General features: G+C 40.2%; 3 protein-coding genes across 4 annotated transcripts in view; 2 read left to right on the forward strand and 1 right to left on the reverse strand.

Moving 5' to 3' along the window:
- LOC130102918 (alcohol dehydrogenase 1-like) overlaps positions 1–896 on the forward strand; it is an 18,582-nt gene extending 17,686 nt beyond the window's left edge. Inside the window, exons 7-9 of the mRNA XM_056269056.1 lie at positions 93–222; positions 306–444; positions 515–896. Of these exons, the coding sequence (XP_056125031.1) occupies positions 93–222; positions 306–444; positions 515–545 (300 nt within the window). The 3' untranslated portion in view covers positions 546–896. The remainder of the gene's footprint in view (positions 1–92; positions 223–305; positions 445–514) is intronic.
- On the reverse strand, positions 875–12,233 carry metap1 (methionyl aminopeptidase 1). Of its 2 annotated transcripts, XM_056269054.1 has the most exons (12): positions 12,078–12,233; positions 10,225–10,276; positions 9,982–10,091; positions 9,773–9,833; positions 6,699–6,722; positions 5,473–5,564; positions 4,317–4,400; positions 3,547–3,685; positions 2,986–3,117; positions 2,640–2,783; positions 2,443–2,508; positions 875–1,931 (listed from the first exon to the last, which is right to left on the reverse strand). In XM_056269054.1, exons 1-12 carry the CDS (start codon positions 12,189–12,191, stop codon positions 1,765–1,767), a joined length of 1,185 nt encoding a protein of 394 aa, XP_056125029.1. In that variant the 5' UTR covers positions 12,192–12,233; the 3' UTR covers positions 875–1,764. The 2 variants fall into 2 exon arrangements, with proteins under 2 accessions (XP_056125029.1, XP_056125030.1); XM_056269055.1 differs by lacking the exon at positions 6,699–6,722 and having other exon boundaries at positions 12,078–12,231.
- Positions 12,234–15,042: 2,809 nt separating this feature from the next.
- Positions 15,043–22,686, forward strand: lrit3b (leucine-rich repeat, immunoglobulin-like and transmembrane domains 3b). Its single transcript, XM_056269070.1, has 4 exons — positions 15,043–15,201; positions 15,856–16,310; positions 16,856–17,161; positions 22,206–22,686. The coding sequence occupies exons 1-4, from the start codon at positions 15,074–15,076 to the stop codon at positions 22,652–22,654; spliced, it is 1,338 nt and encodes a 445-aa protein (XP_056125045.1). The 5' UTR covers positions 15,043–15,073; the 3' UTR covers positions 22,655–22,686.
- Positions 22,687–25,737: the final 3,051 nt, after the last annotated feature.

The raw sequence follows: 25,737 nt of genomic DNA on the forward strand, positions 1-25,737 counted from the left end.
CACGTACTCTACACTACAGTATGTTAAAAGCTGTATTTATGTACTTATTTAAAAGCTTTCAGAACTTGCAATCTCTCTCTGTTTGACCTCAGAGGAACGCACTGGAGTCGTGTGTTAAAGGTTGGGGTGTGAGTGTTATGGTTGGCTATACTGATGCAGACTTTTCTGCAAAACCAATTCAGCTCATATCTGGGAAAACCTGGAAGGGAACTCTATTAGGAGGTAAACCATCTGTCAGTTAATGCTTTCTATGGCTTTCAAAGTATATGCATGTGCATGGATTCATTTCTAATTATGTGAATAAGGTTTTAAGGTCAAGGACTCTATTCCAAAACTGGTTCAAGACTACATGTCCGGCAAAATAAAGGTTGACGAGTTTATAACACACAAAATGGATCTGGAGGAGATCAATGATGCCATCAACCTCATGAAAACTGGACAATGGTATATTTCTCACCTTTTTTTGTTTCTCAAGTTAATCCTGTCGAAGTTAACAATTTTTTCTGTCTTACAGCATTCGATGCATACTGAAAATATCCAAATGAGAAGCAAATTATCTTCACCCAACTTCTACACCAGTTTAAGACAGATGGGAATGGATTGCACAGACTTAGCATACAACCTTAATACTACTTTAATATACTGTAACTATTTCTGAAAGATGTGGAACTAAAATGATGGATTGAATCTTGTACTCCAGTTCTGCATGGCAAGAAATTTAATTGTTTCACCAAAAGCAACAACAATTCAATACAGAGGAACTTCTTGAATTATCTTTTCACCTGCTTTCATAAGTCATTGTTGAAATTGCATTCTGTTGTGATTGCTTGAAGTTTGGCATTTGTTGTACATTAAAAAAACTAACAAGTCCAAATAAAGGAGAAAATATACTTTAATTCAGCTTGAATACTGAAACACTGTAATTGATTCCATGAGATGCATCAAACTGACAAAGAGGCCTGCAACTGTTTTTTTGACTTTCGCATTGCTCTTTAAGTGGCATTAAACAACCAAAGACAAACAAAAATCATCTCGTCATTGACTAAGGAGGACTGCAGTGAGAGGACATTCAGAAAGGCCATCCTCTCCCCATCACAAAACATAATTACACCATTGTACCTAACCTAATGTTTCCCTAGGTGACATTCTCACTCAAACTGGATTGATTTAACTGAACCTTATTAACGCTGGTAGAAGTTCATGAAAAACATTTGTACAATGTTCATTATCATTACGAGGCACTCTTTCAGCTGTAAAGAGTTTTCATATATCAATCTTGATTTGATAAGGTTTGGAGAGACTCCACAGGGTTTTATCACATACACTCGTTGCATCTCAAACCTCAACAATGGCTTACAAAACAGACCCGGTACACTGCAACGAGCCAAGGCATACAAACACACTGAAGCAGACTGAGACAGCAAACCTCACACAGCCGACACACTCTCATAAACACACAGGTGCGTACACGCAAAACCACTCACGCAGATACCTCTGCCTTGTAGACAGAGTATGGTGGCACTGAAACCAGGCTAAAGGCCAGTGCCTTTGAATTTTCTCAGATCCAAGCTGAATAATGTGACTGCCAGGTGACACATTCAAAAGTTACCAAATCTCCATCTCCTGCCCAAATCCACTGATATGGCCACTTGGCCAATCATCTCCTGCCCAACAGAGAACCACAATGTGATTGGCTGATTGGTGATATGGGGCAGAGCTGCTGTATCCTTCACTGCACAACAGGGCTGATATAACCCTACCATCCTACATTTGGGACAGGAAGTGGGCACGGCCATTATCCTCAAGGCGACGTGTGAGGATCTCACAGCCAGTCTCCGTCACGAGGAGCGTGTGCTCAAACTGGGCCGAGCGTTTGCCGTCACGAGTGACTGCAGTCCAACCATCTGGCCACGTCTCATCTTGCCAACCACCTGCACAGAGCAAAGACTCTTTACTAATCAATTGATTATAATATTTAGTCTACTTTTTTTTAATAGTTAACAGTATGTTGAAGGAAAGAAAACTTGTGCAGTTGATGGGTTCAGCAATTTGTTTGCATGATACACAAGAATATTGTAGGTATACAAAATGAAATAGTTAAGTTATACCCAACCATTCAAAAGTTTTTACTGACAAGATTTTTTTTTTTAAAAGTCCCTTATGCTCACCAAGGCCACATTTATTTGAACAAAATACATTAAAAACAGTAATATTGTGAAATATTATTATAATTTAAAATAACTATTTTCTATTTTTAATATATTTTATAATGAAATTCATTCCTGTGATGACAAAGCTGAATTATCAACAATATGTTCTGATTTGCTGCTCAAGAAACATTTCTTATTATTATCAATGTTGTAAATAGTTGTGCTGCTTATTATTTTTGTGAAAACCATGATGTTAACTTTGACAGCCTTACTTTTTAAACATTGTTCTTACCTTCGCAGATCATGGGCTCTATAGTAAACACATGTCCAGGCTTCATCACTCCAACTGCTTTATTCTCTGTAGAAATACATAAAACAAGGACAGTACAAGCTTTATGAGTGTTTGCAAACTCTGCAGATTTAATCACATCACAGTGTGCAATGTTTGTATCACTCAGACTGCGTCAAACTGGACGAGATGTTACTCACTGGCATAGTGCGGTACGTTTGGTGCCGTGTGGAATAGTTTGTGAATGCCGTGACCACAGTAGCTCCGTACCACAGAGAAACCATTGGCCTGGGCATGTTTCTGGATGATGTTCCCTAGCTCACGATACCGAATACCAGGCTTTACTAGACAAGACAGCAAAAAAACACCTCAGATCACAACAAAGACATCCCGCTGTGCAAGTCTGCCCTCTAAAGGTCATTAGTGTACATCCCATCAGACAAACACTGTACACTACATCACCTAGTCCAAATAAAATGTCGAATTCACATAGCATGGGGTCTGTTGAATTGTTTAGTGCTTGTTTGCAAGTAGTTTAATTCTCACCAGAGTCGATGGCTTGCATAAGACATTCATAAGTGGTCTGAACCAATCTCTTGGCTCCCTCATCTACTTCACCCACAAAAAAAGTTTCATTCAGATCTCCATGGTAACCATTGTGGTAAACCGTTATATCGACTGCAGGGGAAAAAATAACATATGATTGGTCAAGTGAGCATGTAATATGAAGTGCAATTCAACTTAAGTCTGAATGTTTTTCTGTTACACAGGACTGCAGAAAACTACACAGTGACGCATAACGATTTGATTATGCATTCAGCTAAGATCATGATCATAAACTGAGCAGGAGGAAAAAACATCAGTCTGGACACTGCCAATGCATTTACAGAAAAGTGAAAATGTGTTCACGCACAGATCTCTAATGCCTAGTAAATGTGTAGCTGACATCTGAACTAACTGAAATATGTCATATATTTTACATTTAGAGGGAGAGTGTGTATATTCTTTTAAAACGGCATTCTTGGAGGCAAAAATGAGATCTCCTGTGAAATCTTGCAAGTAAGATGCATGTATATACTATATGTGCACATGCATGCTGATACATACTGTTCAGTATGTCCCCGTCTTTAAGGAGACGGCGGTCAGGTATCCCATGACAGATGACTTCATTGACCGAGGTGCAGCAGGACTTGGGAAAGTTGTAGTAGTTCAGAGGAGAGGGGTAGCAGTTCCTCGCTGTACACGCCTTAACCAGTAAACATGGAGACACCACATTAGCATCAACACAACACAACACACAATATGGCCATATACAGGCAGCACTACTCAAACCATAACAAAAGTAGAGTTTACAAAAGCAATCTATGTATTCATTAAGAATATTTTCAAATAATTGTCAAAATTATGCTCTTTTTTTCTAGAAGGAAACTAGCAAAAAGTAGTACAGCACGAACCATGACATTTAGAGCAGTGGTTCTCAGTCAGGGGTCCGATGCCCACTAGGGGGCCTCAGCAAACTTCCAGGGGACCCCAAAATGTCTTTAAATGATTTAAATTTAGTTATATTAACACCAATTATAGTTATATTATACTAAAAGTTAATCGAAATGAATATGCTAAAAAAACAAATATGTGCAATAATAAACTGACATATTTTTTAGTTTATTCATTATTATTATAACAAAAGGACCAGGCGTACTTTTTTGAGTCAAAAAGGTAAAGAACCACTGGTTTAGAACAAATAAAAGAAAAATTTGAAATTTCCATATGACGGCATCAGCAATTTCACATTTCCCCTTAGCTAACCAGTATTTAAACTTAATGCATTGATCAGACTACTTTGTAATATTTAAAGAGAAAAGTTTGTGAAGTTTTACCAAATGCACCGCATGGTCGATCTCCTCTGTTGTCAATCCAGGTTTCACCATCATGGCAGCAATGTCAAGTACTTCTCGAGCCAGCTGAAGGAGGAAACTGGCATGTGTAAATTTCAGAACATCACCCCCATCTTGATTTCCTTGCAGTGGTTGCATTTTAACTTTGTTTTTTAAATCATTACATAATCTTGCACCAGTCTATCTTGCTGAGTTGTGCGTCCGCACAAATCATCGCAACCACTCAGATCGGGAAGTTTAAGAAGGTGATCAAGCATTTGCTATTGCTCATCCAACACTCAGGAACTTCTTTCAGTTTTTAAATCTATGCTAAAATCCTATTTATTTGAACAGATGATGTTAGTCTAAAATATAAGTTAAATAGGTCTATTATATTGCTTTGTAAATTTTTTATATTTAATTCATTTGTTTTTCTCTTATTCTATGTAAAGCACTTTGGTCAACCCATGGTTGTTTTTAAATGTGCTTAAGAAAGAAACAAAGAAAGAAAGAAAGAAAGAGTCTTTATAGTCAACAATTCAAATCTCTCCTGCTCATGATAGACATGATAGGCCGACACTAGCCAATTTTTCAGCTGATTTGCATAAAATGTGTGAATTTATCTTGTTTTTCTGAGGTTCTCCCACACATAAATGACTAATTAAATTTAAAAAAAAAACATTGAAGGCAGAACAAACAGCAGCAGAGCAATTAGAAGTTAAATAGAGGCAGAAAAATGTCTCACCCCATGCATCCTAATTAAATCTATTACATTTGTTTACACATCAGTAGTCCTGTTTTTATTTCGGTAACCTTTAAGCTGATTTGCTAAAACTGGTGCATTGCATTACATGACAGGCAATTGAAACATGAAAAAAAAATCATTTTTACGTTAGTTTATGGGACACCACTCAGAATAAAAATCCTAACATAGGACAATCTTTCTTGAATTGTATTCTGGATGTTACACACATTAACAACGTAATTCTATTCATTCAGGTACAACACAAAACTAAAGTTAGTTCATTAACTATACAGATTCCTGTTCTCTAATATTGTACTATCCCTGACTCTCACAACAACACCCAAAACTGTCACATTTCACAGTTATTATTCTGCATGCAAAGTTATTATTTGTGGAGTTATGATGTTGATTTACCTTGCAGACAACTCTCATGCCCTCAATCTCTTCAGCGTTGAGGATCTTAATCTGAGACGTCCCTTTCATGGTCTGCTCTGACTCTGACATTCCTGAAAGACGTGATGAATTTGTGAATTGGTGAGCAGTAAAATACACTGATACCCATCTACCCACAAAAGCATCTTACTATCACTCATATATATTGACTAGCTCTGCCTACTGACCTTCACCACAACAGAATCTCAACAGCACAGTCTCCAGTCAGCTAATGAAGATAACATAACCACTTCTTAGAGACAAACACACACACACACACACACACACACACATGGTCGCTGATCTAGTGAGGTCTAGGACATGACAGTTTGGCAATGATGTGATCACAGACAGTTCCTGCTGGGGCTGGGCGGTATGACTATATATTCTGTGGCGGTAGAGATAGAGATTTAGTATAGCGACAAAGACACTCTATAGGGCTTTTCACACTGCACTTAATCCCAGGTTATTATTGTTCTAAGCACTGTTTTTAACCCCGGGTAGAGAAACGTTTCACAAAACGTTTAGAAGAGGGGTTAGAGTTGCGTTTTACCCGGGCTTATGAAACCTTGCTCTAGAGCATTGCAGTGCCAAACGTGTACATAATGCTAGAATGTTACGGCTAGATGCTGCTTAGCAACAAACAGCCAATCGCATGCCTCATATTCACATGCTTTGGACAGTCACAGAAACACTAGCATATAGTATAAACAGTATGTTTCAGCGTTTGGGGGAAAAAATGTCAAATAGTGACAGAAAATGTGCCAACTAGATTGAAGAGAGCATTTCATTCTCACCTTTACAGTAGGTGAACACTTGATTTTATCGTCGGCAATATATTAGATGAGGATGCGAAATGCTAGAGCCTTTATGTAAACAGTAAAAAGCCCTAATGTAGTAGTAATGCAAAAAGAGAGCAGGATGTGTCTAAAAAACGTATTAACGCAAACAAGTTTAGATGTACCATATTTCATTGAATTCTCAGCTAAAGTAATACAAAGTTTGGTCATATCGCCCACCTCTAGTCCCAGCTGAGTGACGATATCAGCCATGCAGAAACAAACAGAGCCATGCTACTACACAGACACACTCTCGCTCACAAAAATACACTCACACGCCCACTGCGGAGCCAACCGCTCCCTGTAATACTATTAAAACAAGAGGACAGCACTGGCTAGACACACATGGGAAGCGGCGGGGCTTCGTACCTGCCAACAACCCAACCTCTGCAGCTGCAGAGAGCAAGAGAAGAGCTTCAGACACACACTGCAGCAGCCCACCCCCAAACACACACATACACGGAAATAAATGGTAACGTGTATAGAGTGACTTCAGGACCATCGCACACGCTCTCACAAAGAAGTGCAATTGAATGTACTGTTAAAAATGTGCACACATTCCTGACCTAACCAGGGGATGCTTTTGAAGACATTCAGGCTTTCAATACATCACTATTATGCTGTTTGAAAGCCGGGGGCAGGAGACTCAAGGATGAGCAAATAACAGAGGAATGAGAGGCTGTAACTATAGGAGCCTAAAACCAACTAATCACCAATATAATGGTTACTTACGGGAAGACTCTGCAGCATCCGTTAATGAGGGACAAATGAGCATTTATTCACAATACACAGAGATTCATGAGAGATTTGTGATTCGTTCTTAAAGACGTGTACCATCTATCATTGTTTGAAAAATTGTTTCATCATGAACATCATTTACAGGGACCCCAAAAAGTATTTGAACACTTAAGTCACACTTAAAGGTGCATTGTGTAATATTTAGGAGGATCTGTTGACAGAAATGCAATATCATGTACATAACTATGTTTTCAGTGGTGTACCTTACATAATGAACTGTTATTTTTTATTACCTTAGAATGATCCATTACTATGTACATACACCGCAGGTCCCCTTACATTGAAATAGCCATTTTGCGCTGATATGTTTCTACAGTTAACCTAAACGGACAAACTACTCAGTGTTTCCCCTAGGATTTTTTTTCAGAGGGGGGGGGGGGGGGGGGGGGGGGGTGTGAAACTGCTAGTGTTGCGGAGCGGGCGTGTTACGGATACGTGGTGTAAATTTTTTAGCAATCAAAAAGCATGTCCAATTAATTGAAATGTATTATGAATCATTAAACTTATACAACATTTAAAAAATATATATGAAAAAAAAATTCCTAATTTCACCCTAATTCTGTGTTGTGTTTTTTCTGGTAATAAAATGAAGACATAAAACACAATCATTTATCATTTATCATCAATTTAAATCATATGAAATTAAATAAACTTTTTGTCAAATAACGTGCTGCACAATGAGCTTTACTGTTAAAATTAAAACATGGATTATTCCTTAAACTGAATTTTGATGATAATTTATTTGGATCAGTGTTAGTATTATAACATTGGGACATATCTAAATTCTAATGTACAACAGTAATATATTTCTGTCAAGTTAAACCAAACTTTTATTTTGACGGGTTGCCGTGAAGACCTTTTGAGTTTCTGTGTTTATGTCATGATGATAGTTTTTCTCAAATGAAGCGGTGAAATGATCACGAAGTGACTTTCGGAGTGGATCTAGAGCCTGGAGAGGAAGTTCATGCATTTGTGTCTTCATATAGGCAAAAATTCAGCGCAAGCGTCACACGTGCTTCCGTGTGTGTGTGTGTTTGTGTGGTAAAATGAAACTGCGCGTCGGCGGCACCATTCATTCACACAGAACATGCAGGATTCGTATTTAAATAGTCTTTGTGTTTTAATATCCACACACACTAGTCTACATCGCGATTTGATTTCAAGTGTACTGAACTGCTTTCTATTTATTACTCAAATTTACAAATTCTGTGAAATTCCGCGTTATACAGTAAATTCCGTTTTTATGACTGGATTTCGTCAGCATGTTTGGGGGGGCGGGGTGTCGTTTTGGGGGGGCGGGCCGCCCCCCCAGAACAATGGTAGGGGAAACACTGCTATTACAGAGTGCATTTCGTCACTATGTTGTTCTTCGTGCAAAGAAACTAGCTAAAGTCAGCGAATAAAACACTGACACAATGATGAACAAGTAACAATAATATTCGCAATAACATATCATTTTACTGAACAATTAAGCAAACATAATTCCTTGATTGATCTTTGTAAAGAAACCTCATAGCGTAACTGGCTACTCTCTGCGACGACGGCATCTTTTCCTGTCGGCCACCGTAACTTCTGTTGGTTGCAATTCACAACCTCACCACTAGTTGGCGCTAAAAATGACACACTGCACCTTTAAACACGTCTACGTTTCATTGCATTACATAAAAATATCAGAGTGGCATATGCAAATAAATAAAACCACATCTTTTCAAAGAACTTCAAGTTTTCATGGTTCTCAGACACACTAGCATAGTAACTAGAAGGTTATAGATAATCTATGATTTTTAAGGACCCACTACCGTTTAAAAGTTTGGGGTCTGTAAGATTTTGCAAGAAAGAATTAAATTAATCAAAAGTAACAGCAATTTATAATGTTACAAAAGTTTTTTTTTTAATCTCAAATAAATGCTGTTCTTTTTAACTTTCTGTTCACCAAAGAATCCTGAAAAACATGGATCAGTATTCAACATTGATAATATGAACAAATGTTTTTTGAGCAACAAATCAGCATATTAGAATTATTTCTGAAGGATCACGTGACACCGAAGACTGGAGTAATGCTGAAAATTCAGCTTTGCATCACAGGAATAAATTACATGAAAATAGAAAACATTAAAATAGAAAAAAAGTTTATTTTTCACAATATAACTTTTTTTAACTATGCATTTGGCCTCATTTTCTCATTCCCTAATCGCAAACATAAGATTTCGAGTTCATTAAACTCCAAATCCTAATAATACAGATGATACACCAATGAAATACCAAACAAAAAACAGAGTTAGAGTTTTCAGTAAACAGAGGTTACTCTTGCACATCTACAGTAGATGTGTATATACAATAAACAGAGGTTTAATGTGGTCAGAAGAGGTGCACTATTGCAGCAAACATTTTAAAAATCAAACAGCACTTCTTCAAAGATGGAGAGTGAGACCATTATTTTAAAAGCTTGTATATCAGTGGCCCACTGCAAGGGTCAAAAGTTTAAACTTCATACAGGCGTATCAAACAGGGCAGCCGGTCGGAATAGTGCAATGACTCAAATGAAGGGCTTGGGGCAAGAAAGCTAGAGAAGTCAATTTGAGTGTTGTGGAGCATAATTTACAAAATGAGGTCAAATGTATGTGTGAAGGGTTTTGCAATCTTACCCAAAGGGTGATCTGCATAGTCTGGTCTCTGGATGTTGCTAGGAACAAGCCGCATGGGTGTCTGAAAACAACCCAAAAAAAAATGAAAACCCCAAAAGAGAGCCGTACCATGCAGTGGAAAAGCGCCATATGAGTACATGTGCTGCAATTTCGATGCAATTTTTATGATGTCTGTGCTCATGTCCATCTCTAGTCTGCTGCGTCCTTACCAGTGGATAGTGGGGTCGCAGTTTACCAGTGTATCTGTACCCAGGCCACGGGTCTGTGTTGATTTCTTTCTCCACACAGTTCTTTCCCTCATCGTTTACTTTGTCCTCCTCTACAAATAAAACGGCAGATATTAATGATGGCATTATGCAAGACATGATTTGTATGGACTATGGAGAATACAAAATGCAAATGCAGAATTAAACATCACTCATGAACAGCGAGAGTGAATAAAACACACATACTTGCTTTTTTGTGGAGCAGTTTGTGGGTGGCCCAGCTGCCTTTAAAACATTCCTGAAAACAGACAAGAACTTTATTAGAAGTTATTACTCAAACAATTTCACTTCTTAAAGGCCCTCAAAAATTAAGTTTCTATTAACGTTGATGTATTTGCTAGTGTCAAAATTACACTACCATTTTTAAGTAGTTTAGGTTCAGTAAGTTTGTTCTTTGAACAAATTTGTTTAATATATATATATATATATATATATATAGTTAAATTGATAAAAAGTGACAGTGATGACATTTACGTTGCAATTTTTTAAAAACTTTCCATTCATCAAAGAATCCTGAAAAAAAGTATCAAGCTTTTCACAAAAATATTAAGCAACAAAATGGTTTTCAACATCAATAATAAGAAATTTCTTGAGCACCAAATCAGTATAGATTTCTGAAGGATCATGTGACAATGAAGACTAGTATACATACTATACTAACGATAATATTAGAAAAGTTAATTTAAATTGTAATATTTTGCAACATTACTATATTTTTGATTAACTAAATGCAGGCTTGGTGAACATAAGAGACCTCTTTCAAAAAACAACAAAAAAGTTATCTTACAGACCCCAAACTTTTGAATGGTAGTATATATTATAGCATTTAAAATGTAACATTCTCTTCCAGTAAACAGGTCAAATATTATAATTATGAGTGATGATCTTGCAATGAATCACAATCCTCTTGTTTTAAAGTAAAGGCTTTTTATATGCCTAGCTTCCTGTTTGAATAGGAAGTACATAAACACAGTAAACAGTGTTTATCATGTAATTTCATGGGTCTTTAATCAAATCAAAAGAAAAAAACATAATAATGTTACTGAACTGTTACATTGCATACAGCTACTAACATACTAGTAGTTACAGGCGAGTTGAATCATGTACTTTAGAAAGAAAAGCTGATGAAAATATCCTATATGACAGAGCTCTGCACTTCTCCATATTAAAGTATTACAGTGAGAGCTCATTACACAAAATGAAAATTCTGTCATCACTAACTCGCCCTTATGTTGTTCCAAACCTGTATGACTTTCTTTCTTCAGTGTAACATAAAAGAGGATATTCTGAAGAACGTTTACATGAGGGTGAAATAACGTTATAGCGCTGCAAAGGTGAACGTTTGAATCAGATGGGATCGGTGGAAATGTCAAATCAGATATATTTGACTTGGCAACACCATGTCATTAAATCAGCCTCTCCAAAAGTGATAGTGAAAGAGTCCAAAGATTTGTCAAAATGTAATAAGCTGTGTACTTGTACAGCATTTTTTGAGCATAGGCTTTTTGCCTTAAAACCCAGTGAGCTGCCAATTTTTGTCCATCATGGCCATGTTGCCGCTCACTAGGATTTGAGACATAGGAGAGCCCAGCAAATCATACGAGGATGATGAGAGTCAGGGTTAAATCTACACTCCCTTATAGATTGCACAGATTTATGCATCATGTTGTCATTTACCTTTAGAGATTATAAATTCAGGGTTGGTATGATTTAGCAACTGAGCAGCAAGCGGGCCACGCTGAGCTGAAGTCATTTAAAGCACGTTGAGCAGAGAAACAGCTCGCTAATTTACATTTTCACTCCGTGTTAGGGTTTAACATCTCAGACTAATATGTCATCCTGAAAATCACCATGCACAAAACTTTAATGCAAACGTCAAAGCTCAAAGCAAGGGCTAAAGTGGCTGTTTGTGATGTACAGCAAGACAGCTAAGTTAGCTAGCTAATGCTGAGCTCAGTCCCGTAGGCCGGCAAGCGTGACATGCGCTACAAACCCCGAGAGCTTCGCTTGTTTCTTAAACCAAAGTGTCAGAGCTTCACCTGAGAGCAAAAGTATGAGCCTTGAATTCCGAGTTTGATGCAGGTGGGACACTGGAGCTTAGCTTCGCTGCAGCAGCCTTCCGTCTCGCACTCCCGTGTCTCCACCGTCGCCATGCTTCTGCTGCTGTCGGTCAGAGAGAGAGTGAGAGAGATAGAGCTGCTGCTGTCTCTACCGCTGCAGTCATCCGAGATCAGAGGGAGGGACTCCAACACCACCTTGTGCATCATTGCAAAATTGTGTGTTTATTTATTTCACCTTATTGCACGCAGCCACAATTATTAACCACACATCATTGTAAAGTTAGTTCGAATATTTCTTCTTCAACTACTAAAATAGTTTCACAAGAAGCAAAAGCATCACAGGCCTCACCAAGCAACGAACACCAGACTGGAGTTCAGTGTATGAGTGGAGCGGAGCAACAGAGACCTACCCAGCTCCGCTCAAAACGTTCTGTAATCATGCCTCCGTAGTTCCACTACAGGGTTATCTATTTCCCATTCCTCTCTTGAATAACAAGAGAAACACAGCTCTTAGCTGTTCTGTAAATAATTGTGTTCTTTTTTTTTAATGTGTAGAGCTTGTTTTGTGTTAGGCAAGGCTTTGGGGTATTTAGAAGCAATTAAAAACCCTTCTCCTTTAATACACTTGTCCATGTGTTCAACAAATCAACGCCTCCTATAGGTGAACCATTGGAATTTTTAAAGCAACACTAAGTAAGATTTTGTACCTTAAAATAATGTTTTCAAAATCGTTTCAGTGGTTCATCAAGTCGTGACATGGTGAAATGCACTTATGCCACCGCTTTGCGGTCCTTTATCTGATATATCCACGCTATGTAAGATTGCCAGATCGGGTCACGTTTCTGTAGTCTGAATGAAACATAAGAAAACTACAAATTTGACTTGCTGCAGAGACACGGCATTAACAGACTCTGCTCCTCCCAAATTGCAGACGTAACGTTACGTTAAAAATCCACTTTTTACGGCGTTGTTCTGTGAGCTTTTTACATTTCTCACCTTTCTGAATGACAATCTTTGATACTCTATAAAAACCCTTTCCCTTTTCTCGATTAGAACGATTGGAGCCGCCGTAAATACACAAAAAATTTATGCCAGATCCTCAGCTATTTCACTTCCTGCCCTCCATCTGAATTTTCGCGCTCTCGCGATGCAGCAGCGTGACGTCACGTGAAACCAACCTATTCCGCTTCCAACCTGTAGGGTGACCGCAGAGGAAAAGTTGCTTGGTGTTGCTTTAAATATGGCAATTTTCAATGACAACAAAGCCTTAGGTGTGTTCGACTTGAAGAGGCGCTGTGCAGACAGGCATCAAAGTACCGTGTGAGCGATTCGAAAGCATAGCCATCTGGGCTCTAATCGCTCTCGCTGTATTTTATGTCATACACTGATCGGTCTGCGCTTCAAGTAGAACACACCTCTTGTTTTCTAAAATCCTGTGACTAGCCGAGTTTGAAACAAGCTCCGAACCAATGATCCAAACAAATATTTTGCAAATGTTTTGAGGTTTTATGAACTATTATTTTTTAAAGGGGTCATGTAATGCCATTTTTGTACAAGCTAATATGATTCTTTAGGGTCTAAATTAAAAGTTTGTAACATACTTTAATTAAAAATTCTCATTAGTATTGTAAGAAAACACTTATTTTACCTGGTCAAAAACAGCTCTGTTTTCAGCACGCCGTTTCAGTGCATATGACTTTAAATGATAATGAGCTTTGCTCACCCCGCCTCTCTGTTCTGCGCATACACCGTTTGTAACACAATAACACAATACCATAACGCGTTGTTCATTATAAACGTGGGATTATGAATTATATTGAGAACGTTGTACATAGAAAACATGCTGTAATGTACCCTGAGTGTAAACCGAGTGTAAACCATCGTGAAGCGTGCAGCTGGCGATATAAATATTAATATAAAGATTAATAAAACGTTACACTCACTTTAGTACTTCTGAAGGTTCAGCAGGAAGACGAATAGCTGGTTCCGATCCTTTATTCAGGTGCAGCTTCTCAGCAAAACCAGCTTTACACTGATCCTCGTTTATAAACCAGTCCACTGAGAAATGATTCGGCAAACATGAAAGCATTGACGTTGCTCGTGGGGAATATTCCCTTCGAAAACAAACTCAGCCACTGCGTCTTCAGCGGTTCGGATTTAGGAACATTAAAATGACTGCTGTGTTCGTTATTGCACCCAAGAACAGAACACCACAATCGCTTAGACGCCATTCTGCTCATAGACAGTGCTCCAGCATATCAACAATGACCGCGCCGATCCGCGCGGACTATGATTGACAGGACGAGCGAGGGCGGGTCTGTGTTGAATCACTGCTGTCAATCAACAATCGTGGGAGGGGCGTCCGTTTTATTGATGTCACAAAAACGAACGGCTCAATTTGAGGCAGGGGAAAACATATAAGGAGATTAAAACAAAAACACTGGATGGATTTTTATCATTATATGATGGTTGTGCACAGGCACTGCCAACACACATTTCAGTACAATCAACTTGTAAAAGTGCATGTACCATTATATGACCCCTTTAAAAGTGGCCATCTCAGCTACAGGCCTAATTATACGATCCCATTCGCGAGAGAAAACACTATAACTCAAGATGGAACAGTAATTGCTTAGCAACACTATTTGGAATTTTGTGTAGGCTATATCCAATTTGCTAGCAAACATTATATCGGTCACCCTGCACTATAGATATCGGCATTATATTGTCCATTAGAAAACACATTATTTAAATTTAATTGAATGCATCTTCCATTTTATTTATTATTATTGTAAAGCATGTTTTTCTTTACTTCACTGACTATAGGTGTTGATCTGCTTCAGAGTAATCTGAACTAATCCTTTTAGACTTTGTCTTAATCCACGACAGCGTTTGGGAATGTCACACTCCTGCTCGGACTCCTGCCCTTTTCTGGGAAAGTAGTGTATGAGATCCTTTATGTGTCTCTTAGAGCAATGCATCCAGTTGTTCTATATGCAGACCTCACTCTGTGCTTGGCGTTGGTGGTCTGTGCACAGAGTCCATCATGCCCGTCTCTGTGCACCTGTGTGCTCCATGATCGCAGTAACTCCAAAGGACTCAGGTACAGTCAAATCGTTTTTTCTGTAATCTTTTTGCCTGGTAAAGTCTTTGATCCTGAATTCTTCCATCCACAAGCTCTCTCCTTCACTCTGTTGTTGTCTTGTTACAGGTTTCTTGCAATGTGCCACGTGCCAGTAATGTAATTTAGGGGAGACAGGTGTATTCATAATTTTAGAGGAAATACTGAATGTGTAGTAGGCTATACACTGTCAGAAAAAATACGTAGAAAAAACAGATAATGTCTTGACAGAAAATTACTAGTATTTCCTGTTAAGTTTTAAGAGATTTCCTTCAACACTAAAACAGAGCAAAATGCACAATACTATAAACACCCAAACATTTTTTACAGACTTATAAAGCCAATTTATCTTATCGTATCAATTTATCTTATTGCGGTATGATAAATCGGCCTGGCTAATGCTGTAACCATACTGTAGCATTATAAAATGCCAATTTTTAGTGTTGGGTTGCTGAGTATAAACAGGTTGTTGCTGCAGTCCACACAACAAAGGATATTCAGATTTTAATATTATAATTACGTGGGAAATATTTTGACCACACACACATAGACCTATATATACATATATTAACTTTAATGTATATTTATATTTATATTATTAATCTATTTATATATTATGTTTTGTGTTTTTCTTAGAACTGTGCTCTGTAAGAACCCAGCCTTGACTGCCATTCCAATTGATTTGCCATCTGATACTGTCAAATTTCGCCTAGAGCGCACCTCTGTTTCCAGGATCTTTAGAGGCGCTTTCTCTGCAATGCCAGAACTGCTTTATTTGTGGCTTACATACAACTCCATTACCGTTCTACATCCAAGGAGTTTTACAAACCTGTCTTCCCTTCATGAGTTACGATTGGACGGGAACCTTTTGTCCACCTTCCCCTGGGAGGGACTCAGAGATGTGCCCCGCCTCCGAACACTTGGACTTCACAATAACCGCCTGGCACGAATCCCACCCCTGGCTGCGCGTTACCTTGGCAATGTGACTTATCTGGACCTCTCGAGCAACAGGCTAAGCACCCTTCCCAATGATCTGATTGCTCTCTGGCCGCTCAGTGACGCCACTCAAAGCCAGCGCTCAGTGGTTCTAGGTGAAACATAAAGAGGAGACACCACACTATAGATCCTTTGTTAATCTGTAGGGTCATATCTTGAAGAATGCCATTGTACGTTACTAAAACTAAATCTACGTCAGTGATCTGCATATGGTACTAAGGACAATTTAGGGTACCAAGTTTCAAGTTTGTCTACTACTGTACCAGTATTCCAAAATAAATAGGATTTTTTTTAGCACATAATAATCCAGTAACACACCCTGATTGGCGCTCATACAACTACAAACTGTTCCACACACACATCGACACCGCCAAAGTCAGTGAAACCAAATTAAGTCATGAATGTCTTATGTTAATGAAATATTTACCCAACCTGAGTGGTGTAGCCTACACAGACACATATGTGATATCTAAGTGCGATCTGAGAGTTTGCAGCCTTTTGATGGCTCACGCTGTTCCTCCAGTGGAAACTAAAGCCCTTTCTGGAGAGAACAGTTTATGTAATCAGTGCATTCCTCTGAAGACTCAATGACAATGTGTCATCACGTCACCCTCTTTCATCCATTTCATTCCTCTCACAGGTCTTCAGGACAACCCCTGGGTGTGCGACTGTAGGCTTTCCACCTTGCTTGACATTAGTAAAGCCCCGGAATCCTCTCTGGTCCTGTTGGATCGGTTCCTGACCTGTAGTGGACCGCCAGATCTCGCTGGAGTTCCCTTTCAGAGTGTGGAGCTCACTCGCTGCCGCAGGCCCTACGCGGTGACCTCTGCCACAAAGATCACAGCTTTACTGGGTAGCAATGTTCTACTTCGCTGTGATGCAACAGGACACCCGACTCCAACAATTATGTGGATAAAATCTGCCAGACCCGACCTTTACAACCAAGGTATCTTCTTGTACACTCATGTGGCATATTTTCTATATACACAAGTGTTGTTATTGTTGAATTAATGTTTATTCAAATAAAGCTGAAATAAATTAAAATCTAAATATTAGATGAATGAACAAAAATGAGAAATGTTTCCATTGGCAACAACTGAAATAACATAAGATTAAGTTGAAGCTAATTAGAAATATTTTTAAAAAACTAATAAAAAGGACAAAAGCACATAAAATTACTAAAATTAAAATATAAAAAATAAAAGTTAATCTGAAATATAATAAGAACTATAGTATATAAATAATACTAAATAACAGTGGTGTCTCTTTCTCTAGTATACAGTATGTATCTTTCTTGTTTTATTTGTACTTTTCTGATTTAATTTTTTTAAGTTTTAGAATTAAACAATATAAAACAGAAAAGTTAGGACTTAAAATGAACAAATTTGTGAAAATAAAATTCAATACATTCTGAAATTTGGTAATTTTTCAGTTGAACTTTTCACTTAGATTGTTATGCTGATTAAATATGAATCTAATGGAAAATTTGGTAACACATTACAGTAAGTTTTGACTAGTCCACATGAAATAACAATACCTCGAGCCTACAGCATTTATTAATCTTAGTTAATCTCAGCATTTACTAATATTTCAGATCAAAAGTTGTATCTGTTAACATGAACCTTTTGAACTAAAATGAACTTTTAAGGTTAAAAGATGCTGTAAAATATATTGCTAGTTCATGTTAGTTAATGCATTACCTTATGTTAACAAATGAGACCTTATTGTGAAATTTAGAATGTTAAATTTGTGAATTACAGTAATTTAGTTGGTGATCTCAGAGTTTTAAACTATATTTTCCTTTATTTTAAGCTTGTTGTAAGCAGATGCAAAGCAGCATTGACTCCGAAAGATTGCCCAGAAAACTTTCTGGCTGTAAGTTATACCTTTAGAACTTTGTCACACTTAATGGTGCAGTAAGCGAATTCTGAGAAACGCTGTTGAAAGTGGATCAGACCGAGGGCCACAACACACTTGTCAATCACCAGTAGGGGGCGTGTCCACTCATGATGGGTACAGGAGAGAGAGTGAGCAAGAGGGAGATTTGAAGAAAGACCGTATAGGAGATGACTGAGAGACATTACAAAAGAGAAAAGGTCAGAGGAATATCACTGGAAAAGAAGGGTTATGATCAGGCAAGAGCTTTTGGACCCGCATTAATATTAGAAAAGCTTTGGTAACACTTTAGAATACGGTTCCTTCGTTAATGAATAACTACACAAGAACCAATGAGTAGGCTAACACAATATTAACAATCTAGCAACTATTATTAACTAACAAGAAACTCTGATTAACGAACCCGTAAGTAATAGCGCACAGATGAAAGTGGTACTTATTAACTAATCAATAACTACTATTTTTTTAATGCTTCCCAGAGAACTACTGAAAAAGTTTCATAATTCATGCAAAACTAATCAATAACCAATGCAGTTATACACTTTATTGGCTTTTCATTAGTAACTACTGTAAGAATCATGGTAACAAACTAGTAATGACTCAAGTGTTACTACATACTTCTATGGGAATTACTAATTATTTGGATCCGTATTCTAAAGTGAAGATCATGGTAACTAACTAGTAATGACTAAAGTGTTACATGATCTAGTCATGATTTGTGCAACCAAACACAAAAGTAATTTCAAGCGTTTGAGATTTTTGGTGAACTTTTAGAAAATTTCTTAGTAAAACTTTAGTCATTACTTTAGTCATTACTAGTTACCATGATCTTCACTTTAGAATATGGATCCAAATAATTAGTAATTCCCATAGAAGTATGTAGTAACACTTGAGTCATTACTAGTTTGTTACCATGATTCTTACAGTAGTTACTAATGAAAAGCCAAAAAAGTGTAGAATCTAATCACTCACAAGATATGCACACACACACACACACACACACACACACACACACACACACACACACACACACACACACACACACACACACACACACACACACACACACACACACACACACACACACACACACACACACTCACACACACATATATATATATATGAGCTAGGTGACATACATAAAAACTTTTTTTTTTTTGGGAGGTAGGTTAAATAATAAAATAACTGTAGGTATTTGGGTGGCTGATGACTCAATATGTTCCAGTACTCACCATGACTCTAGTGATTCAATGCCAGTCCAGAAGAATGCCGGAAAATTGGCCACAGGACAAGTAAGGTCCCGTCAACTGCATTTAAAAATCCATTTCTTTAAAATTATTCAGTTGATAAATAGACAGCATAGACCAATTATTAACAGCTTTCCCAAATCATAAGTCTGCTATGCTATTACATATTGATAATGTAAACAACCTTGTGTATTCGTTTACAGTAGCAGTTAAAATGTTAATGTAGTGCTAGTCATTTGTCCTGCATTGGTTATTGATTAGTTTTGCATGAATTATGAAAATTTTCAGTAGTTATCTGGAAGCTTAAAAAAAAAAAGTAGTTATTGATTAGTTAATAGTGAAGTACCGCTTTCATCTGTGCGCTATTACTTACTAATTCGTTAATCAGAGTTTCTTTTTAATTAATAGTAGTTACTAGATTGTTAATAAACTTTTTCAGTAGTTCTCTGGGAAGCATTAAAATAATTGTAGTTATTGATTAGTTAATAGTGAAGTACCACTTTCGTCTGTGCGCTATTACTTACTAGTTCATTAATCAGAGTTTCTTGTTAGTTAATAATAGTTTGTTAATATTAATACTCATTGGTTCTTGTGTAGTTATTTATTAACGAAGGAACCGTATTCTAAAGTGTTACCAAAGCTTTCTAGCGCCGGAGAGACCTAAGCGGGAAGGCCTGAAAATGGATGCCGAGGTTGCGTTGTTTCTGCTCCATACTTGAGTACCGGTAACTGGTTTTGCTATGTTTCTCAGAACCAAGATATGCTGTTGTTGTTATGTTATATCTATGGTAACAGAGATCTGTATCTGTATTTGTATTTGTTGAGGGGGGAAAAGTATTTGTATTTGTATTCGAGTAAAATTCAAAATAGGCCTAAAAATCTAGTTTGGAGTTGACTGGATTGTTGCGGGGTGACTAGCTTTCATAACGCACACACGGCAAGCTCTCTCGCTCTCTCCCTCTCTTCCGTGCGCGCGCTACACGGTTTGGAGCACAGTAGGCCTATGTTCTGTCTCGCATGCGCGTTAGATTCCGGGAGATTTGAACTAATTTCAGGGAGCCGCTATCAATAGAGACTTGGGATGTCTGCGTACCATATAACTCCCACAAGTGCATACAATTCGACACAACTACACAAGCATTTTTTAACCTTTTTAACCGAACGTTAACGTTACTCTGTCAACAGCCTATTGTCTAAATTACCGAGCTAACAGAGCTACGTAAACAGAGCGAACATGAGAGCACCCGACTGCAGACGTCAATAATGCAGCGTAATGGAATAATCTCCCGATCAAACTCCGCTTCCCGAAAGTTATAAACTGCCTCCGGAACCCAGTTAAAGGAACACTCCGAGTTTTTGGGTCTTTAGCCTATTCACCTTATCCCCCAGAGTTAGATAAGTCCATACATACCTTTTTCATCTCCGTGCGTGCTATAAGTCTGTTTGACGCACCCACCGCTAGCCTAGCTTAGCACAAAGACTGGATGTAAATGGTTCCAATAGCATACTAATCCAAATAAGTGACAAAATAACGCAAACATTTTCCTATTTACATGTTGTGATTTGTATAGTCACAGAGTGTACAAAAAACAAAGTCACATGAGACACAGACATATTTTAACCGTATAAATACTGGGAACTATATTCTCTGAAGGCGAAGCACTGCTACTTAGGCGGAGTGATAACCGCAGCACCTGAGACGAGCCGTGGTGAGGAGCAGAGAGCGCGTCTCAGGTGCTGCGGTTATCTTTCCGCCCAAGTAGCAGTGCTTCGCCTTCAGAGAATATAGTTCCCAGTATTTATACGGTTAAAATATGTCTGTGTCTCATGTGACTTTGTTTTTTGTACACTCTGTGACTATACAAATCACAACATGTAAATAGGAAAATGTTTGCGTTATTTTGTCACTTATTTGGATTAGTATGCTAGCTGCAACCATTTACATCCAGTCTTTGTGCTAAGCTAGGCTAGCGGTGGGTGCGTCAAACAGACTTATAGCACGCACTGAGATGAAAAAGGTATGTATGGACTTATCTAACTCTGGGGTATAAGGTGAATAGGCTAAAGTCCCAAAAACTCGGAGTGTTCCTTTAAGGTAAAAAAATCTATTCAACAAAAATAGTGATGCAGTTAAGTGTTTTTTCGCTCAGCCGAGCCCTATCTGTTGCTGTGTCTGTGGAGCAGCCTGTGTCAGTCACCTCTTCCTGAACGTCACTCACTCACTCACTCACTCACTCATCCGTGCATGCACTGCGGTCTCGTGAGGAAACGCAGCTTTTTGATATAAAGTTTTTCTTGTTCCCTAATACAAATATTTTTTTTAAGTATTTGTTCGAAATAACTATTCGTAAAAAACACGTTATTTGTATCTTTCCGAATACCGTATTCGGGTTCGGCTCCACCCCTAGCGACTAGCAACGAACTCTTGCTTGTATATACTTTTGTGTAGTATGTTCATTTTTTGTTCCTTGTCTTTTGTTTACCCTCTTCGCTTTATTTTGCTTCTCTTCTGCTATCATAAAGAGACAGACATCCACTTTTGCATTGCATGATAGTGCATTTTGGGGGCAGAGCAATGAAGGGAGGGCTGTGTTTGTTTGGGTTGATTTCAAATATCAACAGTGTGTCTCAGAAATCGCTTACTGGACCTTTAAAATTATTTACTGTTTAGCTGTGCACTTGGTTTTTAAACCTTTCTGTTTAAATATTTCCCTTCAAAGCACAATGGTGCAAATATTTAACAAATTTATCATCTAGTAAACTGTCATGTAAGTGAGTGTTATCTTAATTCACTTGATTTAATGTCTGATCACATGATCACTTCACTTTTATACCCATTGCCTGCAGATGTACATGAGTCTCCACGTGTGGGAATCCGTTGGTCGGCGGTCAGTCTTAATGGAATATCCTATAGAGATGCAGGGGAGTACCGATGCAGAGCACAAAACATGGCAGGGATATCCGAGGCCATTGTCAGTCTGAATGTGGTCGGGATAATGGGGGAATATGCAAACTCCAAAAACTCTGGTCGACAGCAAACAGTTGCGAAATCAGACTATTCACAGAAGAAACCCAAACAGAAATCCAAGGCGATACCTTCTTTGTTACCTCGAAACATGACTGGAAAGCCCTCCCTTCCAAAGAGAGTCATAAAAATCCCCAAAGCCAGCAGAGACAAAATGAAAAGGGACAGGACAGCTGTACAGAACCTGCCACAGAAACACTTTTTGATTCCTTCTGAAAATCCACTTCACAAAAAACAAACACCTCATGTCTCCATGTCAATTCTCACCTGACACATTTAAATGTGTACTTTCAGGAGGTTTCTGTTCTCTTTCATAGGTTCACTCAACGCTGCGGAAAGCGCAGTGGGATATCCTCTGGATGTGCCGATTGCCTGAAGCCCTATAGAATCACGCCAATTCATTGGCTGATGGCGCTCGCGCAAAGCTGGCTCCGCCCCGACGCTCTTACGTCGTAGCATGATGAACGCGCGCGCGCCATCTTCTCCTCAGATTTCTCTGCCTTCACGAAGCGGTCACATCTCGCCCTTCGTTCGGTTTTTCTGAGCCCGAATTCTTCAAATTCAACTTCAGCTTTCGTCTCGACACTTCAGCGACTGGTATAAGTGGAACTCTGTTCTCCTTACAGTGAAGTGTCATGGATTATCGACGCTGCTCTCCGCCATGCGTTCGTTTTATCTCGAACGACGACCCTCACAGTAAGTGTGTTAAATGTATGGGTTTTTCGCATGCGCGTGAGGCTGTATTGGGATTGTCGAAATGTAAATTTTGTGACAATCTCCTTCTCAAAACCCTCCGCTCTAGACTCGCGGTTTTTGAGAAGGAGTCATTCGTTCCCCCCCGTCGCGCTCCCGAGACTGCTGAGGCCTCTCGTGGATCCGCGGCCTGGGGCTCGGATGTTGAGCTCGAGGATATTGAGTATGAGCAGACGGGCCTCGCCCTTTCTCTCCCTCCCTCTCCCGAGCACGCACGCGGCGCGGTTGAATTCGCGCATGATTATTTATGTCCCAGCCCGGGAGCCCGCGAATCGGTTTCTTTCGGTCTGGATGACGTGATTTACACTGCAGCCTCCGACTCCGAGGATTTCGGGCCTGCTTTGGCTGATGACGTTATCCCGCCTAGCGGCCAGGACGCGCGGCATACTCCGGCCTACACTGAGCTTATTGACGTGCTGTCGCGCGCTACAGAGAAGCTCTCTATTGACTGGCCTGATGAGCCCCGCGAGTCTCAATCGTCCAAACTCGACGAGAGGTTCCTACGTGGCCCTAATTCTAGGCCAGAGCGAAGAAAGCTGCCCTTTTTCAGCGATCTGCATCACGAGATCTCCAGATCCTGGAAGCAGCCTTTCTCCGCACGCCTAACTAACGCGGCAGCCGCTGACTTCACCAACCTTGTGGGTTTTGTGGAGCAGGGTTATTCCGCTATTCCAGCGGTCGAGGACACGCTGGCTAACCACCTCGCCCCGTCGTCTGCACCGTCCTGGAAGGCGCGTCCCCTTCTTCCTTCCAAGGCTTGTAGGACTACTTCCTCCCTTATTGGGAAGTCTTACATGGCGGCTGGTCAAGCAGGCATGGCCCTGCATACCATGGCCATCCTTCAAGCCTACCATGCGGACGTCTTGAAGGACATGGATGAAGGAGAGGGACTGACGCCCGAAGCTGTCAAAGAGCTTCGCAAAGCCACAGATCTGGCCCTAAGAGCCACCAAACACACTGCTCGGGCTGTTGGTCGCTCTATGGCGGGCTCGGTTGCTGCAGAGCGCCACCTCTGGTTGAATTTCACGGAGATCCGAGACAAGGATAAGAGTTTCCTCCTGGATGCCCCTATCTCCCTCTCAGGTCTTTTCGGGGAGGCGGTCAACACGGTGGTTGAGAAGTTCCGTGCCGCTAAGTCTCAGTCGGCCGCGTTCAGGCAGTTTATGCCCAGGAGGGTCAGAGGGCCAAGATACTCCAACCCTTCCCCTTCTCAAACCCGAGAACGCTCTGCTCATAGGGCTGAATTCCCTACTAGCAGGAGTGACCCGGCTCACCACCCTCCAACTACGGTCTGGGGAGCCCGAGGTCGTCCATTTCCCCGCCAGCGCCCTCACAAGCGCCTTCAGCTGAAGCGGTCCAACAAATCGGCCGCTCCAGCCTCCTCGAGCCGTTCCTGACCCGCAGGTCAGAAGGAGGAGAGCCTCACCAGATCTACGAGGTTGGGACAGACCGCGCAAGCGTTTCTGCCCTACTCCACCCGGCTCTCCTCATCCAACCTTGTCACCTTCGCCACCCAGCGTGTTTCGAAGTGCAGGTCCTGTTTCACTCTCTTCACCCAGTCCGGCGTAGGAGGAAGGAGACGCGTCTTGCTTTCTCCCCTCGCTCCCGGTGCACGTTACACCCGCCAATCGCTTCCTCGGAGGCACAGTTCGTTTTCCTCTGGAGCAGGCGGACCCAGTTACTTCTATCCAGGTGGTGGTACCCCCCAGTACGTGTCAGGACGCCAAGCGCTCTCCTCCACGGTCATCCGCGCCTCCCCATGGGAACCAGCGCGACACCCTACCTCAGGTATGTCCCTTGCACTGCAACACTCCTCTCCCTCTATCACATTTTGTTCAAGAATGGGAGCGTTTACCAGGGGTATCGCCTTGGATCCTTCGCACAGTTCGGCTCGGCTACACGCTTCAGTTTTGTCGCAACCCCCCCTGCTTCAACGGGGTCTTTCCTACTGTAGTCGACAGCGCAGCTCAGGCTTCTGTACTACAGCAGGAGATTTCATCCCTTCTGCTGAAGGGGGCGATAGAAGAGATTCCTTCGGGGGAAGTCGAACAGGGCTTCTACAGCCGTTACTTCCTGGTCCCGAAGAAGGGGGCCGGCCTGCGGCCGATACTAGATCTTCGCCGGTTGAATTTCTCTCTTTACAAGGGAAAATTCAAAATGTTGACGCTGAAGGCCATCATATCTCATATCCGGCTGGGGGACTGGTTCGTGACGATAGACCTCAAGGATGCTTATTTCCACATCCAGGTCGTACGGCGACACAGGAAGTTCCTCAGGTTCGCCTTTGGAGAAAAAGCGTACCAGTACAGGGTCCTCCCCTTTGGCCTCGCTCTAGCGCCAAGGACGTTCACAAAGTGTATGGATGCTGCTCTGGCCCCGCTGCGGCTCCAGGGCATCCATATACTCAACTACCTGGACGATTGGCTCCTTTTAGCCCACTCCAGAGAGTTGGTGACTCACCACAGGGACATTGTCCTCCGTCATATTCAGTCTCTCGGTTTGAGGTTGAATACGGAGAAGAGCGTTCTTACTCCAGCTCAGAACACGGTTTTCTTGGGGGTACGCATGGACTCCGTTCTTATGCAGGCCCGTTTGGCTCCT

This window comes from Rhinichthys klamathensis, unplaced genomic scaffold, assembly GCF_029890125.1.
Source record: "Rhinichthys klamathensis goyatoka isolate OS25496 unplaced genomic scaffold, OSU_Roscu_1.1 h1tg000280l_1, whole genome shotgun sequence".
Lineage (NCBI taxonomy): Eukaryota > Metazoa > Chordata > Actinopteri > Cypriniformes > Leuciscidae > Rhinichthys > Rhinichthys klamathensis.

Bases quoted from the DNA above. Each gene is read 5' to 3' on its own strand.
- metap1 (XM_056269054.1), bottom strand. From the start codon at position 12,191: ATGGCGACGGTGGAGACACGGGAGTGCGAGACGGAAGGCTGCTGCAGC. The intron at 10,092-10,224 runs GTATGTGTGTTT...TTTTATTTGTAG, and splicing joins ACTGCTCCACAAAAAAGCAA to AGGAGGACAAAGTAAACGAT. The intron at 4,401-5,472 runs GTAAATCAACAT...TTCCTCCTTCAG, and splicing joins GCATGAGAGTTGTCTGCAAG to CTGGCTCGAGAAGTACTTGA.
- lrit3b (XM_056269070.1), top strand. From the start codon at position 15,074: ATGCATCCAGTTGTTCTATATGCAGACCTCACTCTGTGCTTGGCGTTG. The intron at 15,202-15,855 runs GTACAGTCAAAT...TGTTTTTCTTAG, and splicing joins AGTAACTCCAAAGGACTCAG to AACTGTGCTCTGTAAGAACC. The intron at 17,162-22,205 runs GTATCTTCTTGT...CATTGCCTGCAG, and splicing joins ACCCGACCTTTACAACCAAG to ATGTACATGAGTCTCCACGT.